At 40.0% G+C, this 27,868-nt stretch overlaps 1 protein-coding gene across 1 annotated transcript in view; it reads left to right on the top strand.

The window, feature by feature from the left end:
• Window positions 1-27,868, top strand: part of LOC116234048 (titin) — a 240,281-nt gene that overhangs the window by 57,320 nt on the left and 155,093 nt on the right. The window contains exons 47-96 of the mRNA XM_090144101.1: window positions 220-498; window positions 597-875; window positions 999-1,286; window positions 1,412-1,690; window positions 1,774-2,055; window positions 2,169-2,447; window positions 2,559-2,837; window positions 2,936-3,214; window positions 3,325-3,612; window positions 3,727-4,005; window positions 4,152-4,433; window positions 4,561-4,839; window positions 4,960-5,238; window positions 5,329-5,607; window positions 5,741-6,028; window positions 6,250-6,492; window positions 6,736-7,017; window positions 7,606-7,884; window positions 7,982-8,263; window positions 8,774-9,052; window positions 9,178-9,465; window positions 9,672-9,950; window positions 10,053-10,331; window positions 10,435-10,713; window positions 10,813-11,100; window positions 11,237-11,524; window positions 12,307-12,588; window positions 13,331-13,609; window positions 13,728-14,009; window positions 14,152-14,430; window positions 14,549-14,836; window positions 15,030-15,308; window positions 15,393-15,671; window positions 15,747-16,025; window positions 16,176-16,463; window positions 16,703-16,990; window positions 19,705-19,986; window positions 20,260-20,538; window positions 20,640-20,921; window positions 21,051-21,329; window positions 21,843-22,130; window positions 22,249-22,527; window positions 22,614-22,892; window positions 23,014-23,292; window positions 23,799-24,086; window positions 24,241-24,528; window positions 25,049-25,339; window positions 26,101-26,388; window positions 27,302-27,394; window positions 27,516-27,798. Coding sequence (XP_090000227.1) covers window positions 220-498; window positions 597-875; window positions 999-1,286; window positions 1,412-1,690; window positions 1,774-2,055; window positions 2,169-2,447; window positions 2,559-2,837; window positions 2,936-3,214; window positions 3,325-3,612; window positions 3,727-4,005; window positions 4,152-4,433; window positions 4,561-4,839; window positions 4,960-5,238; window positions 5,329-5,607; window positions 5,741-6,028; window positions 6,250-6,492; window positions 6,736-7,017; window positions 7,606-7,884; window positions 7,982-8,263; window positions 8,774-9,052; window positions 9,178-9,465; window positions 9,672-9,950; window positions 10,053-10,331; window positions 10,435-10,713; window positions 10,813-11,100; window positions 11,237-11,524; window positions 12,307-12,588; window positions 13,331-13,609; window positions 13,728-14,009; window positions 14,152-14,430; window positions 14,549-14,836; window positions 15,030-15,308; window positions 15,393-15,671; window positions 15,747-16,025; window positions 16,176-16,463; window positions 16,703-16,990; window positions 19,705-19,986; window positions 20,260-20,538; window positions 20,640-20,921; window positions 21,051-21,329; window positions 21,843-22,130; window positions 22,249-22,527; window positions 22,614-22,892; window positions 23,014-23,292; window positions 23,799-24,086; window positions 24,241-24,528; window positions 25,049-25,339; window positions 26,101-26,388; window positions 27,302-27,394; window positions 27,516-27,798 — 13,885 coding nt within the window. The remainder of the gene's footprint in view (window positions 1-219; window positions 499-596; window positions 876-998; window positions 1,287-1,411; window positions 1,691-1,773; window positions 2,056-2,168; window positions 2,448-2,558; window positions 2,838-2,935; window positions 3,215-3,324; window positions 3,613-3,726; window positions 4,006-4,151; window positions 4,434-4,560; window positions 4,840-4,959; window positions 5,239-5,328; window positions 5,608-5,740; window positions 6,029-6,249; window positions 6,493-6,735; window positions 7,018-7,605; window positions 7,885-7,981; window positions 8,264-8,773; window positions 9,053-9,177; window positions 9,466-9,671; window positions 9,951-10,052; window positions 10,332-10,434; window positions 10,714-10,812; window positions 11,101-11,236; window positions 11,525-12,306; window positions 12,589-13,330; window positions 13,610-13,727; window positions 14,010-14,151; window positions 14,431-14,548; window positions 14,837-15,029; window positions 15,309-15,392; window positions 15,672-15,746; window positions 16,026-16,175; window positions 16,464-16,702; window positions 16,991-19,704; window positions 19,987-20,259; window positions 20,539-20,639; window positions 20,922-21,050; window positions 21,330-21,842; window positions 22,131-22,248; window positions 22,528-22,613; window positions 22,893-23,013; window positions 23,293-23,798; window positions 24,087-24,240; window positions 24,529-25,048; window positions 25,340-26,100; window positions 26,389-27,301; window positions 27,395-27,515; window positions 27,799-27,868) is intronic.

Below are 27,868 nucleotides of genomic sequence, written 5' to 3'. Positions count from 1 at the left end.
CTTACCTGACATCAAACCTATGAATTTAAAGAATACTTGGCTTAAAGGGCTCTGCATTACTCTTTCAGCTGGGTAATGTAGCTCTTCCCTTTGCCTGCTCTTTAACTGAATTGTGTCATATACTGCGCGCATTGTCTCATAAAACCATCTTTGTGCAGCAGATTTCATGGAATGATTTAGCAGATGAGTATTCCTTTTTATCTCTTTTCTTTGAACTAGAACCACCATCTTTCGTTAAAAAAATTGAAAACGTGACAGCTCTGGCTGGAGACAATGTTACGTTACAGGCTGTGGTGAAAGGGTCAGAGCCTATTTCTGTGATGTGGATGAAAGGCAAAGACATTATTCAAGATGATAACAAAGTGAGAGTGACATTTGAACATGGGCTAGCAACACTGCAAATTACTGGTGTCCAGCTGAGCTCTGGTGGCAAATACACTTGTGTGGCTGAGAATGATGCAGGAAGCCAGTCCTGTTTTGGTGAACTGGCAGTTAAAGGTCAGTGGAGGAGTGCCATTACCTCTGCATTGTCTCCCGCCTAAGAGGAAGAGCAATTTACGTTTGTCCTTAACACTGATTGTTTAATTCTGTTGTAGAACCTGCCAAAATCATTGAAAAATCCGAAGTGATTCAGGTGACAGCAGGAGACCCAGCCATTTTGGAGTACACTGTCACAGGCACTCCAGAGCTAAAAACCAAATGGTTCAAAGACGGAAAGCCACTACCTGCCAGCAAAAAATACAGGATCAGCTTTAAAAATAATGTTGCCCAACTCAAGTTTTATGCTGCTGAAATGCAGGACAGTGGCGAGTACACCTTTGAGATATCCAATGATGTGGGGATCAGCTCTTGTACTACCAGCTTTACTGTGCTAGGTTGGTACCGGCTCTGGCAGAGATCCTTGCTATTCTGCTCTGTTTCCAACAGAGCCAGAAGTAGAACCATATTTCTCTTTTGTTCATGTGTTTCTTTCTTTCATTTTTTTTTATACCCAACAGATCGCACTCTTCCTCCCTTCTTTACTAAACCACTGAAGAACATTGACAGCATCATTAACACCTCGTGCCGTCTAGACTGCAAAATTTCTGGCTCTCTTCCAATGACTGTCTCTTGGTTTAAGCAGGACACTGAGATCACTGCAAGTGCAAAGTACACAATACACTTTGCAGAAGGCTCTGCATCTTTGGAAATAAAACACCTAGATGCAAGTGATGCTGGAGTTTATATCTGCAGAGCCACAAACTCCGCTGGTAGCAAAGACAGCAGTAGTACTTTGTTTATAAAAGGTTTGGAAATTTGTTTCAAAATTCTTGCTTTTTTTTTTTTCTTCTTGTGAGATAATGATTTTCTTCCCCAAAATGCAGGATGTTTATCTTATTCTTGGCAATTGTTTCCTTTCAATGCAATCTAGAGCCACCCAGCTTCATTGCAGAACCGGAGTCTCAGGATGTTCTGCCTGCATCAACTGTACGTTTCAAGGGCACATTTAAAGGCACTACACCGCTGACAGTGAAATGGTTTAAAGGTGATACTGAGCTGATAACTGGAGGAGCCTGCTACATTATGACAGAGGCGTTAGCAAGTTACTTAGAGCTTTACGCAGTCAAACCAAACGACTCAGGAAAATACATCTGCAAAGTCTCCAATGTAGCTGGTTCAGTAACATCCGTTGCAAACTTGTTTGTAAAAGGTTTGCATTCCTACTCTCTTTTCATCTTTCAGTGGCACTTTTTGCTTCCTTCTTGTTACTGAACATTTTTCTTAAATCCACAGAACCTGCTGCTTTTACGGAGAAGCTAGAGCCAACTCACCTGGTGAAAAAAGGAGGATATGCTGAACTGACCTGTAAAGTCACTGGTACTCCTGAGATTAAAATCACATGGTTCAAGGATGACAGGGAGCTAAAAGAAAGTGACAAATTTAGGATGTCTTTTGCAAAATCTTTGGCAGTACTTCATCTTACAGATGTTGAGACTGAAGACAGTGGGGAATATATTTGTGAGGCCAGAAATGATGCTGGGAAAGATACTTGCAGTACCATTGTTACAGTCAAAGGTGTGTGTGACGTCCAGCCACTCAACCAGTTTGTCTCTTTAAATTCTGTGCAGCTCTTCAAGTTTCCAAAGTGTGATTAATATAAACTGCACTTTCTCTCTTTTGCACTATAGAGTCACCTTATTTTAGAAAGGAGTTTCAATCTATGGAAGTCTTGAAGGATTCTGATGTGGTTTTGGAGTGCGAGGTGCTTGGTACACCTCCCTTCGAAGTGTTTTGGGTGAAGGATGATAAGCCTGTGCGGAGCAGTAAGAAGCATAGAATAAGCACTGAGAAATCTTTGATTAGCCTCCATGTCTTCAGGTTTGATGCATCTGACGTTGGTGAATATCAGTGTAGAGTAACAAATGATGTGGGAAGCTGTCTCTGCAGTTCAGAGGTTACACTGAAAGGTTAGTGCAAGGTGGAAAACTCCACTAAGCATGATTTTATTCTAGTGTGGTTTCCATGCCACACAGGCGTGCACCAGGCCTGTACTTACTTAGTCACTTTCTTCCTGCTAGAGCCTCCCCAGTTTTTGAAGAGGATAGAAAACATTAGTTCCCTTCGAGGGGGCACAGTCGTGTTTCAGGCTGCTGTTAAAGGTTCCTTGCCCATCACTGTGTCCTGGCTGAAAGACAGTGATGAAGTTATTGAAGACAGTAATATCAAAATGACCTTTGTGAACAACATTGCCACTCTTCTGGTGAAGTCTATTGAACTGAAACATGATGGAAAATATTTCTGCCAGGCTAAAAATGAGGCAGGAATTCAGAGGTGCTCTGCTCTGCTGACTGTCAAAGGTTGGTCCTACTCTGAATTGCAGCGATCTCAGTTTTCTTTTCAGTGTTTTTTGTACAGGTTACCTTAACACTCTTCTCTGTCTTTCTGTTTAAAATAGAGCCTGCTACAATCGTGGATAAGGCTGTGTCAATAGATGTGACTGAGGGAGACCCAGCAACCTTGCAATGTAAATTTTCAGGAACAAAAGATATTACGGCCAAATGGTTCAAAGATGGCAAGGAATTGACTTTAGGCCCAAAATATAAGATCAGTGTTACAGATACTGTCTCAGTCTTAAAGGTACTTCATGCGGAAAAGAAAGATAGTGGGGAGTATGTATTTGAAGTTCACAACGATGTTGGAAGAAGTAGCTGTTCTGCCAGCATCAATGTCCTAGGTGTGTATGACCTCTTTTAGTATTTTGTTTACTTTCTCTTATTCTGAGTTAACATTTACCGCAGTCATGGTTGAATTTCATACTTTGTCTTTTTACTCTGTCTTGGATAGATCTCATTATACCACCTAAATTCACCAAGAAGCTCAAGAAAATGGACAGCATTAAGGGATCTTTTGTCCACTTGGAATGTATAGTGTCTGGTTCACATCCTATAAGTATCCAGTGGTACAAGGATGGCCAAGAAATAACAACAAGTGAAAAGCACAAATACTCTTTCCATGATAATACTGCTTTTCTGGAAATCAATAAACTCGAAGGCACAGACAGTGGCTCTTACACTTGTGAAGCAACAAATAAGGCAGGCAGCAACCAATGCAGTGGGTTCTTAACAGTCAAAGGTTTGAGCTCCTTCTTTTCTTTATTAGGTCTGTAATTCATAGTTTGGGAACTTGCCTGTCTTTGAGTAATCCTCTTTCTTTTTCTTTTTTTTCTTTTTTTTTCCTGTGTTATAGAACCGCCATATTTTGTGGAAAAGCCTCAGTCCCAAGAAGTTGTGCCCCATGCTAGGGTTCAGTTCAAAGCATTGGTGAAAGGCTCTACTCCTCTGCAGATAAAGTGGTTTAAAGACAGCCAGGAGCTCCTTTCTGGAGCCAATCGTTCTGTCTGGATGGATGACACATCTAGTGTGCTGGAGCTCTTCTCAGCTAGGATGTCTGACTCTGGGAACTACACTTGTCAGATAAGCAATGATGTGGGGACTGCAACATGCAAAGCAACTTTGTTTGTAAAAGGTGTGCAGCCCAGTGTTATTCACATCTTTGTGGTTCTGATTTTTCTGTACAATTGAGGGGGAGGAGACAGGAAATACTTTTTGGAAAACTATTTCCAAAAACTATCCTGAATGTATGAAACCTCACCTTTTTTGTCTGTCTTCTAGAGCCCCCCAGATTTATTCAGATGCCAACTCCTGTAGTAGCTTTGCGTGAAGGACAGTCCACTACTTTTGAGTGCCATATAGTAGGAACACCAGAGATACATGTCACGTGGTACTTGGATGGGAATGAAATGACTGATGAAGCTAAGTACGGCATCTCTTTCATTGATGGTCTAGCCACTTTGAAAGTCACTCAAGCCAGAGTGTCGGATAGTGGGATTTATGTTTGTGAAGCCCACAATGATGCAGGTAGTGAGAGCTGCAGCATCGAGTTGAAAGTGAAAGGTTGGTTTTGAAAATTTTGTCATCATCTAGCTATGCCACATAACTAGAGTGATGAAATGGGGGAGACCATTTCTCCCCTCATAATAACCAAGGTTACTATCCACTTTCCCTTTATTCCTCTTTGTAGAGCCTCCAACATTTGTTCAAGAGTTGAGACCTACTGAGGTAGTAAAGGGTTTGGATGCCATGCTCAAGTGTGAGGTGACTGGTACTCCTCCATTTGAGGTAAAGTGGCTGAAGAATAATAAGGAAATGTTCAGCAGCAAGAAGTATGCTATCTCCACCAAAGAATCAATATTTACTCTTAATGTGACCAACTGTGACACCTCAGATGTTGGTGAATATCAGTGCATTATATCAAACGAAGTTGGGAGCTGTTCTTGTAGCACAAGGCTCAGCTTGAAAGGTCAGTCTCCTGAAAAGTACCCCAAAGATTACTGCCACTTGCTGAAGTGTAGTGACTAGGATGACCTTATGTGATCTCTCCTTTATTCCCTTTCCATGACAATAAAACCTCACACCACAGAACCAGCATCCTTTGTCAAGAAACTGGAGAATGTCACTACTGTTTTGAAGGGCACCGCATCCTTCCAGTGTGTCGTAGCAGGTGCTCAACCCTTATCTGTGTCATGGATAAAGGATGAGAAAATACTGGAAGATGATGAATACCACCACATTACCTTTGAGAATAATGTAGCCACACTGAAACTTACCAATGTCGACCTCAGCCACAGGGGGAGATACACCTGCCAGGCAAAGAATGAATCTGGAGTGGAGAAATGCTTTGCTTTGCTTTTTGTGCAAGGTGTGTAGCTGCACCCCTTCAAGCTCATCCTTGAAAATCAGTCACTTTTCAGTGTCACTAACAACTGTTTTTGTACACTTTATACCACAGAGCCTGCACGGATTATAGAAAAGGCTAAATCACTTAAAGTTACTGAAAGAGACCCTGTGACTTTGGAATGTACTGTAGAGGGGACACCAGAGCTCCGAATAAAATGGTACAAAGATGGCAAACAGCTTCTACCCAGTAGATATTACACAATGAGCTTTGAAAACAATGTGGCCAGTTTCAGGATTGAGCCTGTATCGAAGGAAGATAGCGGTACATACAGTTTTAAGGTTGAAAATGACTTCGGAAGTAGCACCTGCGAAGCTATTCTGACTGTGCTAGGTTTGTATTGTCACTTGGCAAATTTGCCAATCCAACAAAAAGGGAGTAAAAAAAAAAAAAAAAAAAGAAGTAGTTTGTGAAAGATAAGCAATAAGGTAACCAGTGCATTTTTGCCGTGTTTTGTGTTGTACAGATCAAGCAATTCCTCCCTTATTTATCAAAAAGCTAACCAAAAAGGATACGGTTCTGGGATCTTCTATTCAAATGGAGTGCAAAGTCTCTGGATCACTTCCCATTTCTGCAAAATGGTTCAAGGATGGGAAAGAAATAACTGACAGTGCAAAATATAGAAGCCTGTGCCACGAGAACACCATGTCACTTGAGATTGCTAATCTAGAGCTGACAGACACTGCAAATTACACATGTAATGTCTCTAACGTTGCTGGAAGTGATTCTTGCAGTGCAGTCCTGACAGTGAAAGGTTTGAAACTCTTTGACTACTTCTTTTTCTTGAGAAAAACCTTTAAATCTTATGCTAACGTAGCACTCTTATACCTCTTATTGCTGGAAACATGGTCTCCATTTTCCTGCTGTGGATCTTTAACTTCTTATGCATTCAGTGCCTCTGCTTATCTAACTCATTTTCTTCATTCTTAGGCATTCTTGATATAACTTAATGTTTCTTTTTCTTAAAAACTACAGAGCCACCAAGCTTCTTAGTAAAACCTGAAAGCCAGCAAGCCATCCCAGATTCCACAGTGGAATTTAAGGCCACACTAAAAGGAACACCACCATTTACAGTAAAGTGGTTCAAAGAGGATTTAGAACTTGTATCTGGTCCAACCTGTTTCATTGGGATTGAAGGGTCAACTGGGTTCTTAACCCTCTATTCGGTGGATTCTTCTAGGAGTGGGCACTACACTTGCCATATTTCAAATGATGTTGGCAGTGACTCTTGCACTACAATGTTGATGGTAACAGGTGTGCACATTTTCTTGCTGTTTTGCTGTCTTTTTGTCTATTTCTTTGCTTTTCTTTCTGTCAAGCCCACCTTAGTTATCTTTGATACCCTGCCATGTGAATTCCCTGCCCTGCATTTGCAACCTATGCTTGTTTAACTTGCTCTTTTCCATCTTCTTTCCTTTCTAGTATTCAGACCTTTCTGACTCCACTTTTTTGGTTTTTTAGAACCACCCAAGTTTGCTAAGAAGCTAGAGGCAACAAAAATAGTAAAGCAGGGTGACTCAGCCCGGCTTGAGTGCAAAGTAAGTGGATCTCCAGAGATGAAAGTAGTGTGGTTCAGAAATGACCATGAAATTGTTGCCAGTGAAAAATTCCGGACCTCATTCATCGACTCTGTGGCCGTACTTGAAATGAATCATCTCAGTACAGATGAGAGTGGTGACTACATCTGTGAAGCTCAGAACCCTGCCGGCAAGGCCAGCTGCAGTACCAAAGTCACAGTGAAAGGTTAGCTGTCATCTTCTTCCCTGATTACATCCTATTTTTCCCTAGTGGGTCCCTCCCTTTGAAATCCACAAAAACATTAGGTTCACTTCCAATTTCAGGCAGTGCCTTTTTCTTCATGGTTTTTTTTTTTTTTTTTTTTTTTTTTTTTTTGTTTCTTAATATCTCCTCACCCCTTCTTCCACAGTTTGAGCAAGAATTGTTTGTAATGCAGATGTGTACTAGGCTAGGTGTTCCTCGTGACTACCAAGGTCCAAGACAGGTAGATCTGCTATACTACGGAACTGAAATATAAATTATGAAGAATAGATCCAAACTAGTCAGTGTCAGTTTTACGCCCTCTAGTACAGACTATGAGACCTACACCCTCTCTGTCAAGGATCACAGTTCTGTTGTTTACCTTTTCTACAAAGGAGCTCAGAGCTCTGAAAGCTCACCTGCCTTTCATGATGTGCCCAGAAAATTGAGTGAAGTCCTTGCACTTCTGTTGGTTGTCCCAGCAGTCTTGATGTGGAAGAACCTATATAAATAGAGTGTTGATCAAAGAGTTCTATACTCCTTTCTAAAAATGATCGTTTCTTCCCTTGGTAGAACCTCCTGTGTTCAGCAGGAAGCCCTCTCCAGTAGACATGCTCAGAGGAACTGAGGTTAGCCTGGAATGTGAGATTTCAGGAACACCACCATTTGACGTTACCTGGTACAAAGACAAGAGACAAATCCGCAGTAGTAAGAAGTATAAGGTTACAGCAAAAAACTACCATACAAGCATTCGCATTCTTAATGTTGAAGTTGCAGATGTTGGCGAATATCAGTGCAAAGCTCAGAACGATGTAGGAAGTGACACTTGTTTTTGCACAATGAAGCTGAAAGGTAAGATATTGGCCTTCTGCAGTGTTCCCAGTGGCACTGCATTGCTCTTCTTTTTTGTACACACTGTATTTACTACAACTGCATGTTTCTTGTCCAGAACCGCCGAAATTCGTGACAAAAATAAACAGCGTGACTGTTGTGGTTGGTGAACCAGTGGAGTTGCAAGCCAGAGTGGAGGGCTCCCAGCCGATTTCTGTGCAGTGGCTTAAAGACAAGGAAGAAATTATTAGAGAAAGTGAAAACACAAAGATCACATTTATGGAAAATATTGCAACTTTACAGCTTGTACACACAGAAACAAGCAGTGCTGGGAAATATATCTGCCAGATCAGAAATGATGCTGGAAGTCGCGAGTGTATGGCTACCTTAACTATTCTAGGTTTGTAAAAAGCACAAATTTATAGAACATCTTTGTTAAGTTAGGAACTTGGTAATTTAGTATCAGATGCATCCTTTGCTTATGCTCCTGAATTCAAAACAGGCAAAACAGAGAATCTTTGTGTCTCCAGTAAATATTAGCTGGGTTGCTCTTTTCCAGTTGCCCAGGGATAGAAGTGAAAGGAACTACAGGCCTCTTCACTGTGATGTTCAGTTGTCTGTATTCCTAAGCCATGTTTTCTGCTCATGCATGCTTGAAGAAAGACAAATAGTTGCGTTTATCTCCTAGAAGTTTCAAAATATTTGTTCTCCATGTTGGAGAGCATCTGAAATATCTAGTTTAGAGTGGGATAAAAGATGGAAAAACAGAGTTGAAAATATTTCCCAGCTCAACAAACCGAGACAACCTTAGTATCAAACATATAAGCCCTGTATTCAGTGTAATAATACTTGCAGATATTGCTAACGATATCCAGTTTTCACTACAGATGTTAATTGTCTCTCCTTCCAGAGCCTGCAGTCATTGTAGAGAAGGCAGAGCCAATGAGGGTTACTATAGGAGATGCCTGTACTTTGGAGTGCAAAGTGGCAGGCACACCAGAACTATCCACTGGGTGGTTTAAGGATGGCAAAGAACTGACCAGCAGCCAAAAATACAGAATTACTTTCGTCAACAAAGTGTCTACACTTAAAATTATGGACACAGAGAAGGAAGATGGTGGATTGTATACTTTTGCAGTGCAAAATGATGTGGGGAAAAGCAGTTGCACGGCATCGGTTGAAGTTTTAGGTTGGTTGTGTAGTTTGTCTTCTATCTTTTACTAAAACTTTCTTTTATTCCTATACTTTTTTCTTCATTCCATTCCTTTCCTCCTTTTCTCTCTAACACTGGATTTATTATATTTTTTTACGCAGATCGAATCATTCCTCCTTCTTTCACAAGAAAGCTAAAGGAAACCCCTGGTGTCCTGGGTTCCTCAGCGCTGCTTGAATGCAAAGTGGCGGGTTCACCTCCTATGTCTGTTGACTGGTTCCAAAATGGAATGAAGTTAGTTAGTGGGGAAAAACATAATATCACATTTACTGATAACCTGTGTATTTTAGAAGTGAATTCACTGAGCAATTCAGATACTGGAACTTACACCTGCAAAGCTACCAATGTAGCTGGTTCGGATGAATGCAGTGCTGTATTGACCGTCCAAGGTCAGTATATAATGGTCAGCAAGCTCTCTGAGCGCTACTCTTTGCTCTTTCTCTCTTAAAATTGCCTCTGTTCTTTTGTAAGCATACTGAGAGAAATTATTGACTAGAAAGTAAAGGTTTTCTTCTTTAACTTCAGTAGGTATGTGGAAATGCTGGGGTTATGCTGTACCAACTGCCTTATCTCTCTTTTTCTCTTATGTATTTAGAACCACCATCTTTTGAGAGGACACCTGAGCCTTTGGATGTCTTGCCAGGCACAAGCGTAACTTTTACAGGTGTTATCAGAGGAACCCCTCCTTTTAAGGTGAACTGGTTTAGAGGAGCCAGTGAGCTTGTGCCAGGGGACAAATGCAATGTCTACTTAGAGGACTCTGTTGTGGAGCTTGAGTTATTTGATGTAACCCCTCTCCAAAGTGGAGAGTACACTTGTCTAGTGACTAATGAAGCTGGCAGGGCAAATTGTACAACACATCTTACAGTAAAAGGTTCGTAAATATTGCATTTCTTTGTATGCCCTAAAATATTGTTTCTTTCTTTCCATTTGTTACTGCTATGCTCAACGCTTCTGAATTCTTACCCTTCATTAGAACCAGCTGTCTTTGTGAAGAAACTGAGTGATCAATATGTGGAACCTGGTAAGCCCATCATCCTGGAGGGCACATACACAGGCAGCTTGCCCATCTCTGTGACATGGAAGAAGAATGGCCACACACTCGCTCAGTCTCACAAGTGCAGCATCACTACCACAGAGAAATCCTGCATCCTGGAGATCCTTGACAGCACGAAAGAGGATGCAGGAGAATACACCTGCCATGTTGAAAATGAGGCAGGAAGAGATGTTTGCGAGGCTGTGGTCTCTACCCTAGGTGTGTTCTCCCTTTTCTTCTTTTTCTTGCCTGTTCTTTGAAGTATGTGCTTTTAAAAGCCTGGCACTATATAATGAGCCTATCTCATTGCTTCTCTTTTTAGAACCTCCCTATTTTGTTACACACTTGGAACCTCTTGAGGTGTCAGTTGGGGATTATACAACATTGCAGTGTCACGTTGCTGGAACCCCAGAAATTACTGTGTCTTGGTACAAAGGTGATACAAAACTCAGGTCTACTCCTGAGTACAAAGTGTTCTTTAAAGACAACATTGCTTCCCTCACTTTCAACAAAGTGGTTATTGATGACAGCGGTGAATATATCTGCAAGGCAGAAAACAGTGTAGGAACTGCATCTACAAAGGCTCTTTTAACAGTTCAAGGTGATATTCATATGCCTCTTTATTGTACTTCTTCTCTTGCAAAATTATATTAAAAATTGCTTCCTGGTATACATTTATCTTTTACTTGTTTTCTTCCAGAACGCAAACGACCACCTTCCTTTGCAAGAAGATTAAAAGACATCGAACACCCTGTTGGTTTACCCCTTAAACTTATGTGTCGACTCAATGGCTCAGAACCCATCACTGTGACTTGGCATAAAGATGGTGTGCAATTAAGTGATGACCACAATGTGCACACATCCTTTGTAGATAACGTTGCAGTGTTGCAACTGGTGCGAACAGAGATGAATCACACTGGGCAATACACCTGCACAGCCACTAATGCTGTGGGCACTGCCAACACAAGTGCTAGGCTTACAGTGACAGGTGTGTTGGCTTATAAAACTTTTGCCTGGATCACAGGTGCCTCCTTCCCATTTTATATATGGAATGGTATCTGTGTTTTGGATTAACTTTTCTATGAGATATGAGCATTATATTGGTTTTTTGTGTGTATTTGTAGAACCCAAGCAAGCACCTGTTTTTGATACTAAGCCACAATCTATTGATGTGCCTTTTGGAGAAAGTGCTGATTTTGAATGCCATGTTATTGGAGCCCAACCAATACAAATCACGTGGTCCAAGGATGGTCGGGAGATCCGAACTGGAGGAAACTTCAATATTACGTTTGTAGCGAACACAGCTCATCTTCGAGTGCTCAGAGTGGGTAAAGGAGACTCTGGCCAATATACTTGCCAGGCTAGTAATGAAGCTGGGAAAGACTTTTGCTCAGCCCAACTCACTGTGAAAGGTATTTGTGATTAAATCAACTTTGTTTGCATGTTCTCTTCTTCTTGGGTAAAGAGGCCTCTTTGTTAGTGAGTCTCATCTTCCACCCTTTTCAGTTTGGAAATATATAGAAAGGAGCTTTTCAAAGAGCAGATGTGCCATGAGATGACTCTGCTGCTCTCATACTGTGTGCCAATAGAAAATTTGCGTACCTGCCAATTCTCCAAAGGGACAAATCTCTTTGCAAAGCTCTTTGTTGGTATGGAGAGCTGTACATGATATATTCCTGCTTTTTACTTTATCATTAGTGCTTACATTACAATTACAGGCGTATTCATGCATAGTGATTATTCTGTGGTAAAATACAACTGCCTTGCATATTTCAGTTGGAGTTGTTAATTACTGTTTTAACCTTGGCTGTAAGTCACTTAAGTTCTTCATGCAGAAATATGCCTTAAAGATATGCAAGCAAGTGCAACTGTACTTACCATTTTTGCTGCTCCTGGGGTGAGATCCTGGGGGAGATGGGCTTGTCAATACTTTTGTGCTGCTCTTGGAATATTTTCACCCCACAAGTTAACTGCAAAATTTCTCTTGAGTGGAACAATCGTCGTTCAAGTGTCTTTTACAGCTCCAGAGTTGGCAAACCTCATTGTAGTTGTTTTTGCTATCTTTAATCCTTCTTGTATCTTTCCTTCTTTGTTGCACTTCAGTGCTCTTGTGCTCCCTGTGACTTTTGCTCAGCACTGTAGATTTCATGTGGCAAATGCGTGCTGTCATTCTCTACGTACTTTTTTTCTGCAGAACCTCCCAAGTTCATCAAGAAGCCTGAAGCTTTGCGGTTTGTGAGGCAGGGAGACACAGTTCAACTTGAATGTAAAATCACTGGCACACCAGAGATCAAGATCACATGGTACAAGAATGATCAGGCACTCCAGGCGAGCAACAGGCTCCACATGTCCTTTGTAGAATCTACAGCAGTGCTAACTATCTTGGATGCCAGCGCTGAGGATGCCGGCGATTATATATGTGAAGCCCAAAACTCTGCTGGCACTGCCAGCTGTAGCACTTCAGTATCCGTTAAAGGTCAGCAGCATGGCTCCACACATCACCAGAATTCTGATCCCACTCCCAGCTGCACGCCGAGGCAGGGAGCTGCCACCGTGGTAGTCTTGGCTGCTGGGACAGTGTCTCCAGCTGCTCTCACATTTGAACAGAGATGTGATATAGGCAACAGAAAGTAGGCAGAAAGTGGTAGTGGGTGTTGAACACTGTGTAGCCACTCCCTTGCCTCCCCATTTAAGTCTATTGCAAGCTGAATAAGGCAAGGCTGGCAGCTCAAAGAGAAGCATGGAATAGATGGAGCACCAGCCATGGTGAGAGAGCTGGACACACTTTGCGGCCATCCCTCTGCCTCCTTTCTATATACACAGATTAAGACAGGAGTGAAATCTAATAACTAAGAGGTGGCTTTTGCACTGAGCCTAATTGATTGTAGCTTTCATAATTGGAAAGAGATGGGGAAAGCTGGAATATAGTCCTGAAGAGAGGGGAGAATGACTCTGGAGGAGGGATCTGAGCTCTGATTCTAAATACATATAGAAGTGCCATATTTTTCTGGCCTTGAGACTCTGAGTGCTTGGGTTGAATTTCTGGAGAGACGTTTTGGGCTCAGCATTTTTTAGAGGTGAGGCCATGTATTTGGAGACTAAATATGGGTTTAGAAGAAGTACAGACCTCCTTCCTGAATAAGTTGCCTTTTGATACTGTCTAGAAACTTACCCAGGGAAGCAGTCTCACACATTATGATGTGATTCTTTTTTTATAGAGCCGCCTGTTTTTAGCAAGGTGCCGAGCCCTGTGGACACACTTAAAGGCTCGGATGTTATCCTCCAGTGTGAGATAGCAGGGACTCCACCCTTTGAGGTGGCTTGGTTCAAGGACCGGAGGCAGGTCCGGAGCAGCAAGAAGTTCAAGGTAACAGCAAAGCACTCCATTGCCAGTCTTCACATACTCAGCCTGGAATCTCAAGATACTGGAGAATATCAGTGCAAAGCAATGAATGAAGTGGGGAGTGACACTTGCACCTGCCCAGTGAAATTCAAAGGTTTGTATGCTAAAGGATCAACAATACCAATGCCTTCTTTTCTTGATCTCCTGGCTGCACCTCTTCCAAGCAGGCATGTGTGATTAACTCTCCTCTGCCTCCTTGTTTTTACTATCAGAGCCCCCACGCTTTACCAAGAAGCTGAGTGATACTGCAATCTTCGTTGGAGAGCCAACAGCCCTGCAAGCAGTGGTGGAAGGATCCCCACCAATTTCTGTTGTATGGCTGAAAGACAAGGGTGAAGTTATTAGGGAGAGTGAAAATGTCCAAATGTGGTTTATGGACAATATTGCAACTCTTGAGATTGCCAGTGCTGAGGGAGCGGATGTTGGAAAGTACATCTGTCAGATTAAAAATGATGCTGGCATGAGGGAGTGCTCTGCATTTTTACAAGTCCTAGGTGGGTATAGCCTACTCCACAGGTACCATGTCTTGTGACTTGCAGTTTCCTCTACCACCTTTATTTGCTTCTTTTATCCTCTGCTCAGTGGTTTGCAGGTGAATTTCCTGATGATGCGTTTTCCCCTTCCTTCCTATTTCAGAACCAGCAGTCATCTTGGAGAAGACTGAGCCGATCACAGTGATGGCAGGCAACCCTTTTACCCTGGAGTGCAGAGTAGGGGGGACGCCTGAACTTATCACCAAGTGGTATAAAGATGGCAGAGAGCTGAGGAGCGACCGCAAATACCAAATTACCTTTTTCAACAATATATCCACTTTGAAAGTATTTTCTGCAGAGAAGAGTGACAGGGGCTTGTATACTTTTGAGGTGCACAATGAGGTGGGGGACAGCAGCTGCACTTCTTCAGTTGATGTTTCAGGTCAGCTCTCTATCTTTTTAAAGACAGGAGTTTGGGTGATTTTTTTTCCTTTCCACTAGAAAAAAAAAAAACAAAAACGTGCACTTTTCTTATTATTCTTCTGTACTGTCTTACTTAGATCGCCTTGTTCCTCCTTCATTCTCAAGAAAATTAAAGGAAACAAATGGGGTGCTGGGATCCTCAGTGCTGCTGGAGTGCAAAGTGTCTGGCACGTCCCCTATGTCTGTGGCCTGGTTTCAGGATGGGAATGAGATTGTTGGTGGGGAAAAATATGAAATCTCATTCTTGGATAACATTTGTGCTTTGAAGCTGAATGCCCTGGATGTCACAGATACAGGGCCATACACTTGTGTGGCAACTAATGTGGCTGGATCTGATGAATGCAGTGCCTTCTTGACTGTACAAGGTCAGTGGGAGGCTATCGCAGCCCCTTCTATAAAATGCTTCTTCCCTCTTTATACCATACCTCTTATTTCACGTATTTTTTTCCGGTTTCTCCCTTGCGCTCTCTTTATTTTAAACCTGTTTTAGATTTCATCCCCAACAGGAACTCTCCTATTAATATCTTTCTCCCTCTTCACTTCTTTGTGTGACCTTAGAACCACCTTCTTTTGTGAAGACACCTGATCCCCAGGAAGTTTTGCCCGGATCAAGTGTGACATTCACTAGCCATATCAAGGGCAGCACACCCTTCAAAGTCACCTGGTTCCGAGGCATCAGGGAGCTGGTGCCAGACAGCACCTGCTCCATTTCTCTGGATGAGTCTAAGGCACAGCTGCAGCTGTTCAATGTGGAGCCAGGGAGCAGTGGGGACTATGCTTGTGTCATCACAAATGATGCTGGCAGTGCCTCCTGCACAACTCAACTCTTTGTGAAAGGTGTGTGTTGTGTGTATGCATAGATGTGCCCCTGCAGCACTGCCATGCTTGTCCCTCACCTTATTGACCTGTGCCTCCACACAGAGCCTGCGGTCTTCATGAAGAAGTTAAGTGATTTCAGTGTAGAGCAAGGGAAGTCCATTGTTCTGGAAAGCATCTACACGGGTACCCCTCCCATCTCTGTTACCTGGAAAAGAAATGGCATGCCAATAGCTCAGTCTCAACGCTGCAGCGTTACAACTACTGACAAATCTGGCATTCTTGAAATCTTCAACAGCACCAAGAGTGATGAAGGCGAATATACCTGTGAGGTGTCAAATGAGGCGGGTGGGGATGTTTGTCACAGCCTTGTATCTATCTTAGGTATGCACCACCCTTGATCCCCTAGGGAATCCCAGTGGTGCTCTGCCTCTACTCACTATGCTCTTTCCTCTCTAGAACCACCCTATTTCATCACACACCTGGACCGTGTGGAGGTGAAGATTGGCGAGCCCTTGGTCTTAAAATGCCAGATTGGTGGTGCACCAGAAATCAAGGTGTCTTGGTACAAAGAAGACACCAAACTCAGATCAACGCAGGCTTACAAAATGCACTTCAAGAATAACATGGCCACGCTGGCATTCTCCACCGTGGAGGACAGTGATATTGGAGAATATACCTGCAAAGCAGAAAACAGTGTTGGCTTTGCTACCACCACAGCTTTGCTTGTTGTTAAAGGTGATGGGCCCAAGACCACTCTTTCCTGGGGTATTTTGTAGAAACTCATTGTTGTCTACAAAAAGGGGTTCTTACTGGATTCTGTATTAAGTAATTCTAGGTTGACAGAGTAGCTTCGTACTTATGGTGGTGATTATTATTGTTTTGCAGAACGTCAGCTTCCACCTACATTTGCCAGGAAACTGAAAGATATTCAGGAGACTGTTGGTGCTCCAGTGACTTTTGATTGCCGTATAAATGGCTCAGAGCCTATCCAGGTCTCTTGGTACAAGGATGGGGTTCTCTTAAGTGACAGCGATAATGTGCAGTCAACCTTCTTAAATAATGTTGCGACTCTTCAGATCTTGCAAACTAGTATGGCTTACTGTGGCCAGTACACTTGCTCAGCCCAAAATGCCCTGGGAACTGCATCTTCCAGTGCTAAGCTTCTCCTTACAGGTTTGTATCTTGCTCTTTAATAGAGATATTTTGTATCTATTTCCTCTTTTATTTCTTCACTCTTTTTCCTCTTTTATTTCTTCACTCTTTTTCCTCTTTTATTTCTTCACTCTTTTTCCTCTTTTATTTCTTCACTCTTTCTCTCACTCATTGTATGGTGGTAAGGGAGTGTGGGCATGGTGTGGTGAGGTGTGTGGTAAAGTTTGATGGTGAGATTTGCCATGCCTTCCTCTTTGCAGAACATCTACAACCACCCTTCTTTGACATCAAGCCAGTATCTATTGATGTGGCACTAGGGGAAAGGGCAACCTTTAAGTGCCATGTGACTGGCTCCGCACCCATGAGGATTGTGTGGACTAGAGACAACAGAGAGATCCGCCCAGGTGGCAACTACAAGATGATGCTGGTGGAAAACACAGCCAGCTTAGTGGTCCTAAAAGTGGGTAAAGGAGATGCTGGACTCTACACCTGTACTGCCAGCAACAGTGTTGGAAAGGATGCATGTGCCACCCAGCTGGCTGTACAAGGTACTGCTGGGAGCTCTGCTATTCAGCAGGCTTTTATTTGCAAAGTAGACACCCTGAATAGTGCATATGTGAGACTAACAATCTTTTCAAGAGGGTACAATGAAATTTGTTATTTCATGTAAATATTATTTTAATACTGAAATGCTTATCCATCTTCCTTTTGATCTGATACAGTGAGTCCTACTAGAGGAATTCTGTCACTGAAATGTTAAAATTGACTTAATACCATGTTGTGCCTTTATGAATGATCCCATCAGCCAGCAAAAGCTGTCCGCCCTAAAGTCTTTCTGCAGAAATGTCATTCACTAACTGATCCAGAAGAGGGAACGGTAGCTGGAAGAAGCAGATTATCCTAAGAGACTTAAGTGTGTTTTTACCATGTGTTCAGTTCCTGTAAATATTTTCACTCTTCCAGCGTAAAATCGTTGAAAACCACTGTTGTTGAATAGGAAAAATTGAGAATCTAGGGGCAGACTTGGTGACAAAACAATCATTCTGCCAACACTTCTCCACACACTTCTCCAAGTGTTTGGATCTTATGATTTTTGAAGATCTAATTTTAAAATTGGCCCTGTATAAGTGGCACTTGTATCTTACTGTAATTTCCTTAATGTAGGTGGGAACCTTGGATACATTTATAGCTGTTCCGGATATCTTATTCCTGTTGATTTTATGAAAGGACAAACATAAAATCAGCTACTTAAATTATACATGACTTTCTATGTCCCTGTTGTTTCAGGGGCATTCTTTTCTTCCTCTTTGTAAGCTTTGAGGTGAAAAAAAAAACAACAAAACAACACACATGCATGCAAACATTTCAAGAGTAAATACTGTAGCTTCTAGTCTGAGACAAATAACAGAAGAAGCTGAACCACCACTAGTAAGATTTTGTAATAAATACATGTCAAAAGATAGATCTGGAGAATATTTTTTCCATACAGATTTTTCTCTCTGGGTGTATGAGGACTGTGACAAATTGCATTACCTGTGGATTCAGTGGCAAATAGAGATTCTGTTCTTATGTTTTTTGCCCTACAAAAGTTACTGAAATACTGTAGCAGGAAATCTTATTTGAAGAAATCTCTTTTTAAAGAAAGAAATCTCTTTTGAAGATTTCTAGCTTGCTTCCACCAGAATCACAATTCTGCTTATTGTGAATGATAACACTACTAAATGTTCTTTTGACTGAAGTTACTCTTCATAGAAGGATCTTGACTAACCTTATTAATTCTCTTACTCTTCAATTCTTTATTCACAAAATTGTGAATTGATCCTTTTATGTTTTTTAATCTTATCATTACTTCCATTCTTTAGAATTTGTACAGTTTCTTCTCATAATTTGTCATAAAATTCCTTCAGTACTTGGAAGTGTAATTTTATGTATGAATTGGTTTACCTTTTTTTTTTTTTTTTTAAATTTGGGAAGTTGCTTCTCATCTTTATGATATATATAGTCTTGTTTCTAGAATCAAGATCTTGTGTCCAACTGACTTTCAGCATCTCCCAGTTTTTTTAATTAAATTTCCCAAATTTAAAATCCAGTATTCTAAATCTGTAGCTTTAATAACTTTATTAGAAACTACCTAACATTTTAAGTATGTGCTTTACTAAACTATATTATCATTTTTGGAAAGAAATTGAGTCAGTGTGTGACTGGCCAGCAACTGTTAGTATGTAGACAGGTAGTCATTTGTTTATCAACATGAAAACTGATAGTAAATTACTGAGATTTCAAGAGTTCTTGTGTTAACAAGATATCATCTCTATTTTTAGAAACTCTAAGGAAGTTTTGTTACTAACAACATAGGATCTTCTGTAAACATCTCACAAGTTAAAGGAAGCCAGAATAAAACAGATATTCTTCCTACACTTTGCAGACAGATGCACAGACAGGCACTTAACTGTAGAAAGATCCATTGGTTTCACCCACATTACCACCTCATGATTCTACTACATCTATCTTTGATCCAGGCGTATTCAGAGTCTTGTGATTCTGAATCATCCGTGTGTTACTTTTGATCTAAAACAGCAAACATCTGCACCTTTCTCTCCCAACAGAAAAGAATATAACTATCTAGTTTACTGTGCAGTCACAGGATCTTTATAACCAATTTCAGTAATAGCAGCCATCTCATAATTCTTCCCAGCATGACTGTTTTGAACATCTTTTATTTGTGGTGCCTAAGCTCCTTGACTTTTCTTCCTTTTATGCACCTTTATGTTTGGTTTTGCAATGAATGTGTGAAGGGTTTTAACTCTGGTATATTTATTGACTCTATCAGTTCTTAATGACCTATTAGGGGTTATAAAGCAGTTGCTATAATACTCAGCATAAGTTCTCTTAATAATTCTTATCTGAATAGTTTGAATTCTTGCAGTTCTACAGTCATTCTTATTGTCCACGTATTGCAAGAGGATATTACTAAAGAAAACCACACATCAGCTGATCTAAACTGGATGCATAGAAAGAGAAGTAGAATGGGAAAGTAAAATAAGGAGAAACTAACTGAAATGCCAACAGAGAACTTGTTTGCTACCTAACCTAAAAATTGGACAAACTTGAATTAATAATAATAATAACAATAAACACAGAAATTACAAAATTAGAATGTTTGCATAAGTCCCCAAAGTTTATATTTTCTGTTAAATATTTACCTGCTTATTCAAAGAATCAGTGCAGTTTAAAGCATCATCTCCCATTTTTGGCTTTCCAGAACCACCAAGGTTTATTAAGAAACTAGACTCTTCGAGACTTGTGAAACAACATGATTCCACTAGGTATGAATGCAAAGTAGGTGGATCTCCCGAAATTAAAGTCACCTGGTACAAAGGAGAAATTGAGATCCATCCAAGTGAAAAATATAGCATGTCCTTTGTGGATTCGGTGGCAGTCCTTGAAATGCACAACCTCAGTGTTGAAGACACTGGTGACTACAGTTGTGAAGCCCAGAACCCAGCTGGTAGTGCTAGCACCAGCACCTCACTGAAAGTGAAAGGTGAGAATCCAAGCTCTTCCCCATGCTGTTCTGTCTGTATGAGTACTCCTGTGTGGAAAAACTGTTAAATCTCACTTTCTTTAGTCAGACAGGACAAAACCTGTTGGAAAAGATGCAAGTCTCTTGCCTGCTTGAGACCTTTGTTACGCTGTGGGAGATCTCTTTTATTTATCGTTTGCCTTTTTTGATCAGTATCAGTTTGACTACTTGAATACTCTCCCCTCTTTAATGACCTCTGCTCAAATAACACAAATTTTAACTCCTTTGTTTCAGCACCCCCTGCTTTTACCAAGAAGCCTCATCCAGTCCAGACCTTGAAAGGGTCTGATGTTCATCTGGAATGTGAGCTTCAGGGCACACCTCCATTCCAGATTTCATGGTATAAAGACAAGCGAGAAATTCGGAGCGGCAAGAAGTACAAGGTCATGTCTGAGAACTACCTTGCTAGCATTCACATTCTCAATGTGGATACTGCAGATGTTGGTGAATATCACTGTAAAGCTGTAAATGATGTGGGAAGTGACTCCTGCATTGGCTCTGTAACACTGAGAGGTTTGTATACAGATTGGCACCTTCTTGGAATGTCATTGTTCCTGTTTCTGTCCTACTTTTCCTTTTCTGGATTGTGATTTTTACAATCTTCTCTTAAATAGCACCACCAACCTTTGTGAAGAAGCTGAGTGATGTCACTGTTGTGGTTGGGGAGACAATTGAACTACAAGCTGCAGTTGAAGGAGCACAGCCCATTTCTGTTCTGTGGTTAAAAGACAAAGGGGAGATCATTAGAGAAAGTGAAAATCTTTGGATTTCTTATTCAGAAAACGTTGCATCTCTGAAGATTGGAAATGCAGAACCAACCAATGCTGGGAAATACATCTGTCAGATAAAAAATGATGCCGGATTTCAGGAATGCTTTGCCAAACTAACAGTGCTCGGTGGGTAGCATGGGATAACAAAAACAACAACAACAAAAAAACCTAATGCTTAAAAATTTCCATTTTTACAGTACTAATAACTCTTGGATTGTTGTTTTTAAAAATGTTGTGACTTACATCTCGTTGCAGAACCTGCAGTCATTGTAGAGAAGCCTGGCCCAATGAAAGTTACAGCTGGAGACTCTTGTACTCTGGAATGCACAGTAGATGGCACTCCAGAGCTTACTGCTAGATGGTTTAAGGATGGAAATGAATTGTCTACTGACCATAAATATAAAATCAGTTTCTTCAACAAAGTATCTGGGCTTAAGATCCTCAATGCAGGACTAGAAGATAGTGGAGAATATACTTTTGAGGTGAAAAACAGTGTTGGTAAAAGCAGCTGCACTGCTTCAGTGCAAGTTTCAGGTTAGTTGTCTACTCTTTCTGAGTCATATCTGATCAAAAGTTTTTACAATACCTTTATATAGCATACTGTTTCTTATGACTGACAGTCTGGGGGACTCACTGCTTGTATATCTTTCAGTTCTTTGCACATGACTATGACAAGCATCAGGGATAGATGCCTACCTAACATCTTAGGGGCAGGAACTGCTGCAAGGATTTGATTTCTTCAGCTTTAATCCAAGTGTCTTATTTCAGACAACTGGTGCAATATTGTTTAGTATAAAAAATACTTAAAAACAAACAAACAAAAAAACCCACCTGCCCTTTAAAAGTGTGTGAATAAAATCTCCAGCATATCCTTAATCATCAACTCTCTACTTCTCATTGACATAGGCATGCAGGAGTAGATTGGTAATGTATGTACAGCAAAAGAAATCTGACTGATTTTATGATACATAGAGAACATTCTATCTTTTAAGCTTCTGTACAATAATTTTTCATTGATTTTATTATTTTTTTTTAAAACAAATACAGATCGTATTATACCACCTTCTTTCACAAGAAAACTGAAAGAAACATATGGTCAGCTGGGTTCTTCTGCTGTTCTGGAGTGCAAAGTTTACGGGTCACCGCCCATTCTTGTTTCCTGGTTTCATGATGGACAGGAGATTACCAGTGGAGACAAATATCAGGCTACCCTTACGGACAATACTTGTTCTCTGAAAGTTAATGGGCTTCAGGAATCTGATATGGGAACTTACTCATGTACAGCTACTAATGTGGCTGGATCTGATGAATGCAGCACATTTTTGACTGTTAGAGGTCAGTATCTATCAGATGACATTTATTTGTTTACAAAAAGTCTTAATTCTTTTGTTACACGCTCTTCATCAGAAGATCAAATGTACTACTTCTTTGTCTGTTTTATTTGTATACTTAGAACCACCATCTTTCGTGAAGAAACCTGAACCATTTAATGTTCTATCTGGAGCAAACATCACATTTACAAGTATCGTAAGAGGCTCCCCTCCATTGGAAGTTAAATGGTTTAGAGGTAGCGTTGAGCTAGCACCAGGACACAAATGCAACATTACCTTGCAAGACTCTGTTGCAGAATTGGAGCTATTTGATGTACAGCCACTTCAGAGTGGAGACTACACCTGCCAGGTCTCTAATGAGGCAGGGAAGATTTCTTGCACAACACATCTTTTTGTCAAAGGTTTGTGCAGACTACTGTTTCTTACACTTCTTCATAGAAATAATATGGATTTACTTAATTTATTTTCTTCTTATTGTTTGTTATAGAACCAGCAAAGTTTGTGATGAAGGTGAATGATTTAAGTGTAGAGAAAGGAAAAAATTTAATCTTGGAATGCACATATACGGGTACTCCACCAATTTCAGTGACTTGGAAGAAAAATGGAGTAATATTAAAACACTCTGAAAAGTGTAGCATCACCACAACAGAAACTTCTGCCATACTGGAAATCCCTAATAGCAAACTAGAAGATCAGGGGCAGTATTCTTGCCATATTGAAAATGACTCTGGACAAGATAATTGTCACGGTGCAATTACAATACTAGGTGCGTCATCAAGCCATTATCATTTTATCAGCTGTTATTTCAACTGCTAGTAGTCACTGTGCCATACCTTTTTTTTTTTTTTTTTCCTTTCTTGTGCTAATACCATGTGTTTGTTCTTCAGAACCACCTTACTTCATTACACCTCTGGAGCCAGTGCAGGTGACTGTTGGGGATTCTGCGTCCTTACAGTGCCAGGTTGCTGGAACACCAGAAATGATTGTGTCATGGTACAAAGGGGATACAAAGCTCAGAGGAACAGCTACTGTGAAAATGCACTTTAAGAACCAAGTTGCCACTCTGGTCTTCAGCCAAGTGGACAGTGGTGACAGTGGGGAGTACATCTGCAAAGTAGAAAACACTGTTGGGGAGGCTACTTCATCTTCTTTGCTTACCGTTCAAGGTGAATAATTCTTTCTAAAAATTAGGAAAATTGCCTACATTTCTTAAGTATATTTGCTCTTTCAAAAACTAAGATTACTTTTTTATTTTTAAAAGCTCTGCTCTTTCCTGGCCGGTAAGATACCCTGTCTTCTATTAAGTAAGGTCTTTCATTAAAGCAAATTGAAATTCATCTCTCACTGATCCCATTTCTTCTGTAGATTTCTTCTACATCTTCATTACACATTTAGGAAATTTTTCTGATGGTTTCTTCCTGACAGTCCTAGGTGTTAAATAGGCTCACTGAGGGTAGCTAAGGGCTGAATTGTTGTATATTTTCCTACAACCAGATGTACTGTGGTATTTAAACATCGGCTCCCAAATTAAATGATATGGTGGATGAAATTTTTAATAAGTTATTAGCAGAAATGCATTTTATGAATCACTTAAACAGTGGTTACTGGTGAGCACTGCAGAAGGTGCATAGCTTCTGAAAGCACTCACCATACAATACATGTTTTCTTACAGAGCGTAAACTTCCTCCTTCTTTTACAAGAAAATTAAGAGATGTTCATGAAACTGTTGGCTTGCCGGTTACATTTGATTGTGGCATTGCTGGTTCAGAACCTATTGAAGTATCTTGGTTTAAAGACAATGTGCGTGTAAAAGAAGACTACAATGTTCACACATCCTTCATAGATAATGTAGCAACTCTGCACATTCTGAAGACTGACAAGAGCCTTATGGGGCAATATACCTGCACAGCGAGGAATGCTATTGGAACTGCTTCTTCTAGTGGCAAACTTGTCCTTACAGGTCTGTGGGCTGTGAATTATTGAATGGAAATATCTTAAAACTCACTTTTACTTTATATGTATATTTAATATTGTAAAAATAATAGTATTACAGTAGTTTACAATAGTAAATTGAGATGTTAATATGACACTTTTTTATTTCCTTCACTCTTCAGAGGGGAAGACTCCTCCGTTCTTTGATACCCCTATTACACCTGTGGATGGTATTATTGGAGAAAGTGCTGACTTTGAGTGTCACATTTCTGGAACACAGCCTATTAGAGTCACCTGGGCTAAAGATAACCAGGAAATAAGAACAGGAGGAAACTATCAGATCAGTTATGTAGAAAACATAGCCCATTTGACCATCTTGAGAGTTGACAGGGGAGACTCTGGAAAGTATACGTGCTATGCTAGCAATGAAGTTGGAAAGGATTCTTGTACAGCACAACTGAATGTTAAAGGTACTGAATAAATAATACACTGTGTGTACATTTTTCTTTTAATTGAAAAGAAAGTTAGTCTAATTGCTGCAGGACAAGTTTGAGAAAAAACGTAAAGCCTAACTTTTGTGATACACCTCAAAAACATCTACCTGGAAGTACACATGAGTCTTTGGAGGGAGTTTGGAAGGGTCATGAACAACAATGGGAAAAGGAAAGAAATAATATTTTCTTCAAACTAATTTCTTTATTGTCTTTGGATTATTTCTTTCTTGATAACTCAACAAAAATCTTGTGTAGTTGCCTTAGATCAATGTAAAAGATGTGGGTTTTTTTGTTGTTGCTTTTATGCACATAGGAAAATCAACTAACAGTAAACATATGATGAAGACACTTGCTGCTGATCTTGGCTTACTCTCACTAAAAAACAGCCCTATTTAAATGAGAGCAAATATTGATTCTGCAATGTTATTTTTTTTCTTGAAATAATTTATTTATATTTATTCATTTCAGGTTTGATGCATATGTTCTTTTTTTACAGAACGAAAAACTCCACCTACTTTTACTAGGAAACTGTCTGAAGCAGTAGAAGAAACGGAAGGGAACGAACTTAAACTTGAGGGCCGTGTTGCTGGTTCTCAACCTCTCACTGTTTCTTGGTATAAAAACAATCAGGAAGTTCATTCAAGTCCTCACTGTGAAATATCATTCAAAAACAATACCTTGCTTTTGCATATCAAGAGCGTAGGGCAATCAGATGCTGGTTTATATACCTGCAAGGTGTCCAATGAAGCAGGAAGTGTGTTGTGTACATCCTCTGTTGTTATCAGAGGTTAGTTGAAATCATGTTTTTCTTTTCTTCTTACTTTTTTCTGTATGTTAGCTGCAGATATACTGCTTCTATCTTATAAACTTGTACAGCTAATAAATTAATTGCATGTGCTTATATGTTTTTGCTTACCTTAACATCAATAGTTTGTACTGAGATGGACAAGATAAAACTGATTTGAACCACAATATCAAGGAATCTTTCAATTTGGGTGAAATCAAACCGTTCTTCAGCGGGTGTGGCTTCTTTACTTATTCACTACTTACTATGACATCCAAAGTAAACATTGAAATCTTTAACATGATATTTTGGTTGAATCTTTAATCATTCTTTCTTTTTTTTCGTTTTCTTTTTCTTTTTTTTTAAGAATAACAATTTTTCTATGCACTTACAAGTAAGCTTGAGCAGCATGGCACATTGTCCTAATGCTACTGCAGGAGATTCTATATTTGTTTCTCTACCAGTGCCTATGTGGTTTACCGACTAATAGCAGTACATTAATTCTACTATCTTTTGCATGTGAATATCCTTATTGTGTGCAGAAAATGTGTTATGTAAAGCACTCATTGCATGTTTGCATTCAAAGCATACTGTCTAGATAGTAATTGTATTTTCTAAAACTATGATTGGTATTCTTAGACTTCTTATTCTTGCTCATTCCTTGCCATTTTCTTTCTTAAGAATCACATGTATCTCTTTTTCTCCTGCACTCTTAAACATACTTTCCTTCTTGGAGAATTCACTGAAGCATTTTCACCTTTCAGAACCAAAAAAGCCTCCAGTTTTTGATCATCCTCTTCAGCCAGCAGCACCAGAGGAAGGTGATACCCTGCAGCTCAGCTGCCATGTCCGAGGATCAGAGCCAATCCGGATTCAGTGGCTGAAGGCAGGAAGAGAAATAAGAGCTTCAGAAAGATGCAGCTTCAGCTTTGCTAACGGAGTAGCTCTTCTGGAACTTGCTGCAGTTACCAAGTCTGATTCAGGAGAATATGTGTGCAAAGCTTCAAACGTGGCTGGCACTGATACTTGCAGATCTAAAGTGACAGTTAAAGGTACAGTTAAAGGCAAGATCAAAGCACGCAATGGAAATTTAAAATAAAACTCCATCCTGCTTTGTTTTGTGTGGAACAAAGATACTAATATTCTAACAGGAAACAATTAGTATCTTTTAGTTCTTTGCAAAACTATGCAATCTGGGGAGATGGTATATTGAAAAATAATTTACATATAAATAGCAACATAAACTGTGAGACCAGTGTCAAACCAGTAAAATATCCTCACTGAAAAGATTAAGAATTTAGTTCCTAATCCTAAACACAGAATTTAACAAAAAGAAAAGCTAAGTTAGTTAAAATTACGTTCATCTCTGCATGTTTTTTGTAATAGCACTGTTTATTAAAAGAAAGTACAAAAGGAATTTGATTCATAATGTCGCCTTAGAGGTTAGTTGCTTCAAAGCTGTTAAAGCTTCAGTGTATTCTGAAATTATAACTAGCAGTAAATATTGCCTAACATGAGACCTTCCATGTAGTGTCCTGTCTTACAAATGCATTCAAGTCATGAAGATCCAGTAACATGTAGAAGCAGTTTGTTTGTCACTATGTGGGTAGCAGGAAAGATACGAACTACTCAAAAGAAAAAAAAAATCAACAGATCACTGTTTAAAAAATGCAAACAACTCAGAATAAAATGTCCAGAAGTAGACAGAAAATACTTCATTAAAAACTGACTCATTTTAGAAAATGAAGCTTCTTATTTGCGTATACATCTATGAATTTGCATCTGTGAAAATATGAATGACACAACTGAAGTTATTGAAGAGCACAAAGTGGCCCTTAATGTTCAGTTTCATCTAGAAAGCTCTGGGCAATCAGCTTTAGTCTTCTGCAGGTTCCTTTCAACCTAATCTATTCTGTGATTCTGTAAATCTTGTTTGTTTGTTTGTTTGTTTGTTTGTTTCCCCAGAAAAAGCAGCAGCTGCACCGGCAGCTAAGAAGGCAGACATAGAAGGAAAACTTTATTTTGTATCAGAGCCTCAGAGTATCAAAGTCATGGAAAGTAAGAATTCTTTCTAAAATTACAGTTTTCTATTTGCCTATATCTTATGCTTGAGATCATGTCCTGCTGTCATAGAAACACCTAGAAAAAACTTAGCCTCCTCATTTGCATCTTTCTGCAGAGACTGTTGCAACATTTATTGCAAAAGTTGGAGGAGACCCAATTCCAAATGTTAAATGGATGAAGGGAAAATGGAGGCAACTCAACCAGGGTGGTCGAATTATAATCCAGCAGAGAGGAGATGAAGCCAAACTGGAAATAAAGGACACAACAAAAACAGATTCTGGCATGTACAAATGTGTAGCTTTTAACCAACATGGTGAAATTGAGAGGAGTGTCAACCTGCAAGTTGAAGAAAGGAAGCAAGAAGTTGTTGAAGAGGATGTCAGAGGAAAACTGAAAAGGTACACACACAATTTGTATAAACTACTTTGCCATCAACACAGAACTTTTTGATTATAAGACTCAGATCAA

Source organism: Phasianus colchicus, chromosome 7 (genome assembly GCF_987193195.1).
Source record: "Phasianus colchicus chromosome 7, bPhaCol1.hap1.1, whole genome shotgun sequence".
Lineage (NCBI taxonomy): Eukaryota > Metazoa > Chordata > Aves > Galliformes > Phasianidae > Phasianus > Phasianus colchicus.
The sequence above is the reverse complement of the archived record's forward strand: the minus strand, read 5'-3'. Positions and strand labels throughout refer to the sequence as shown.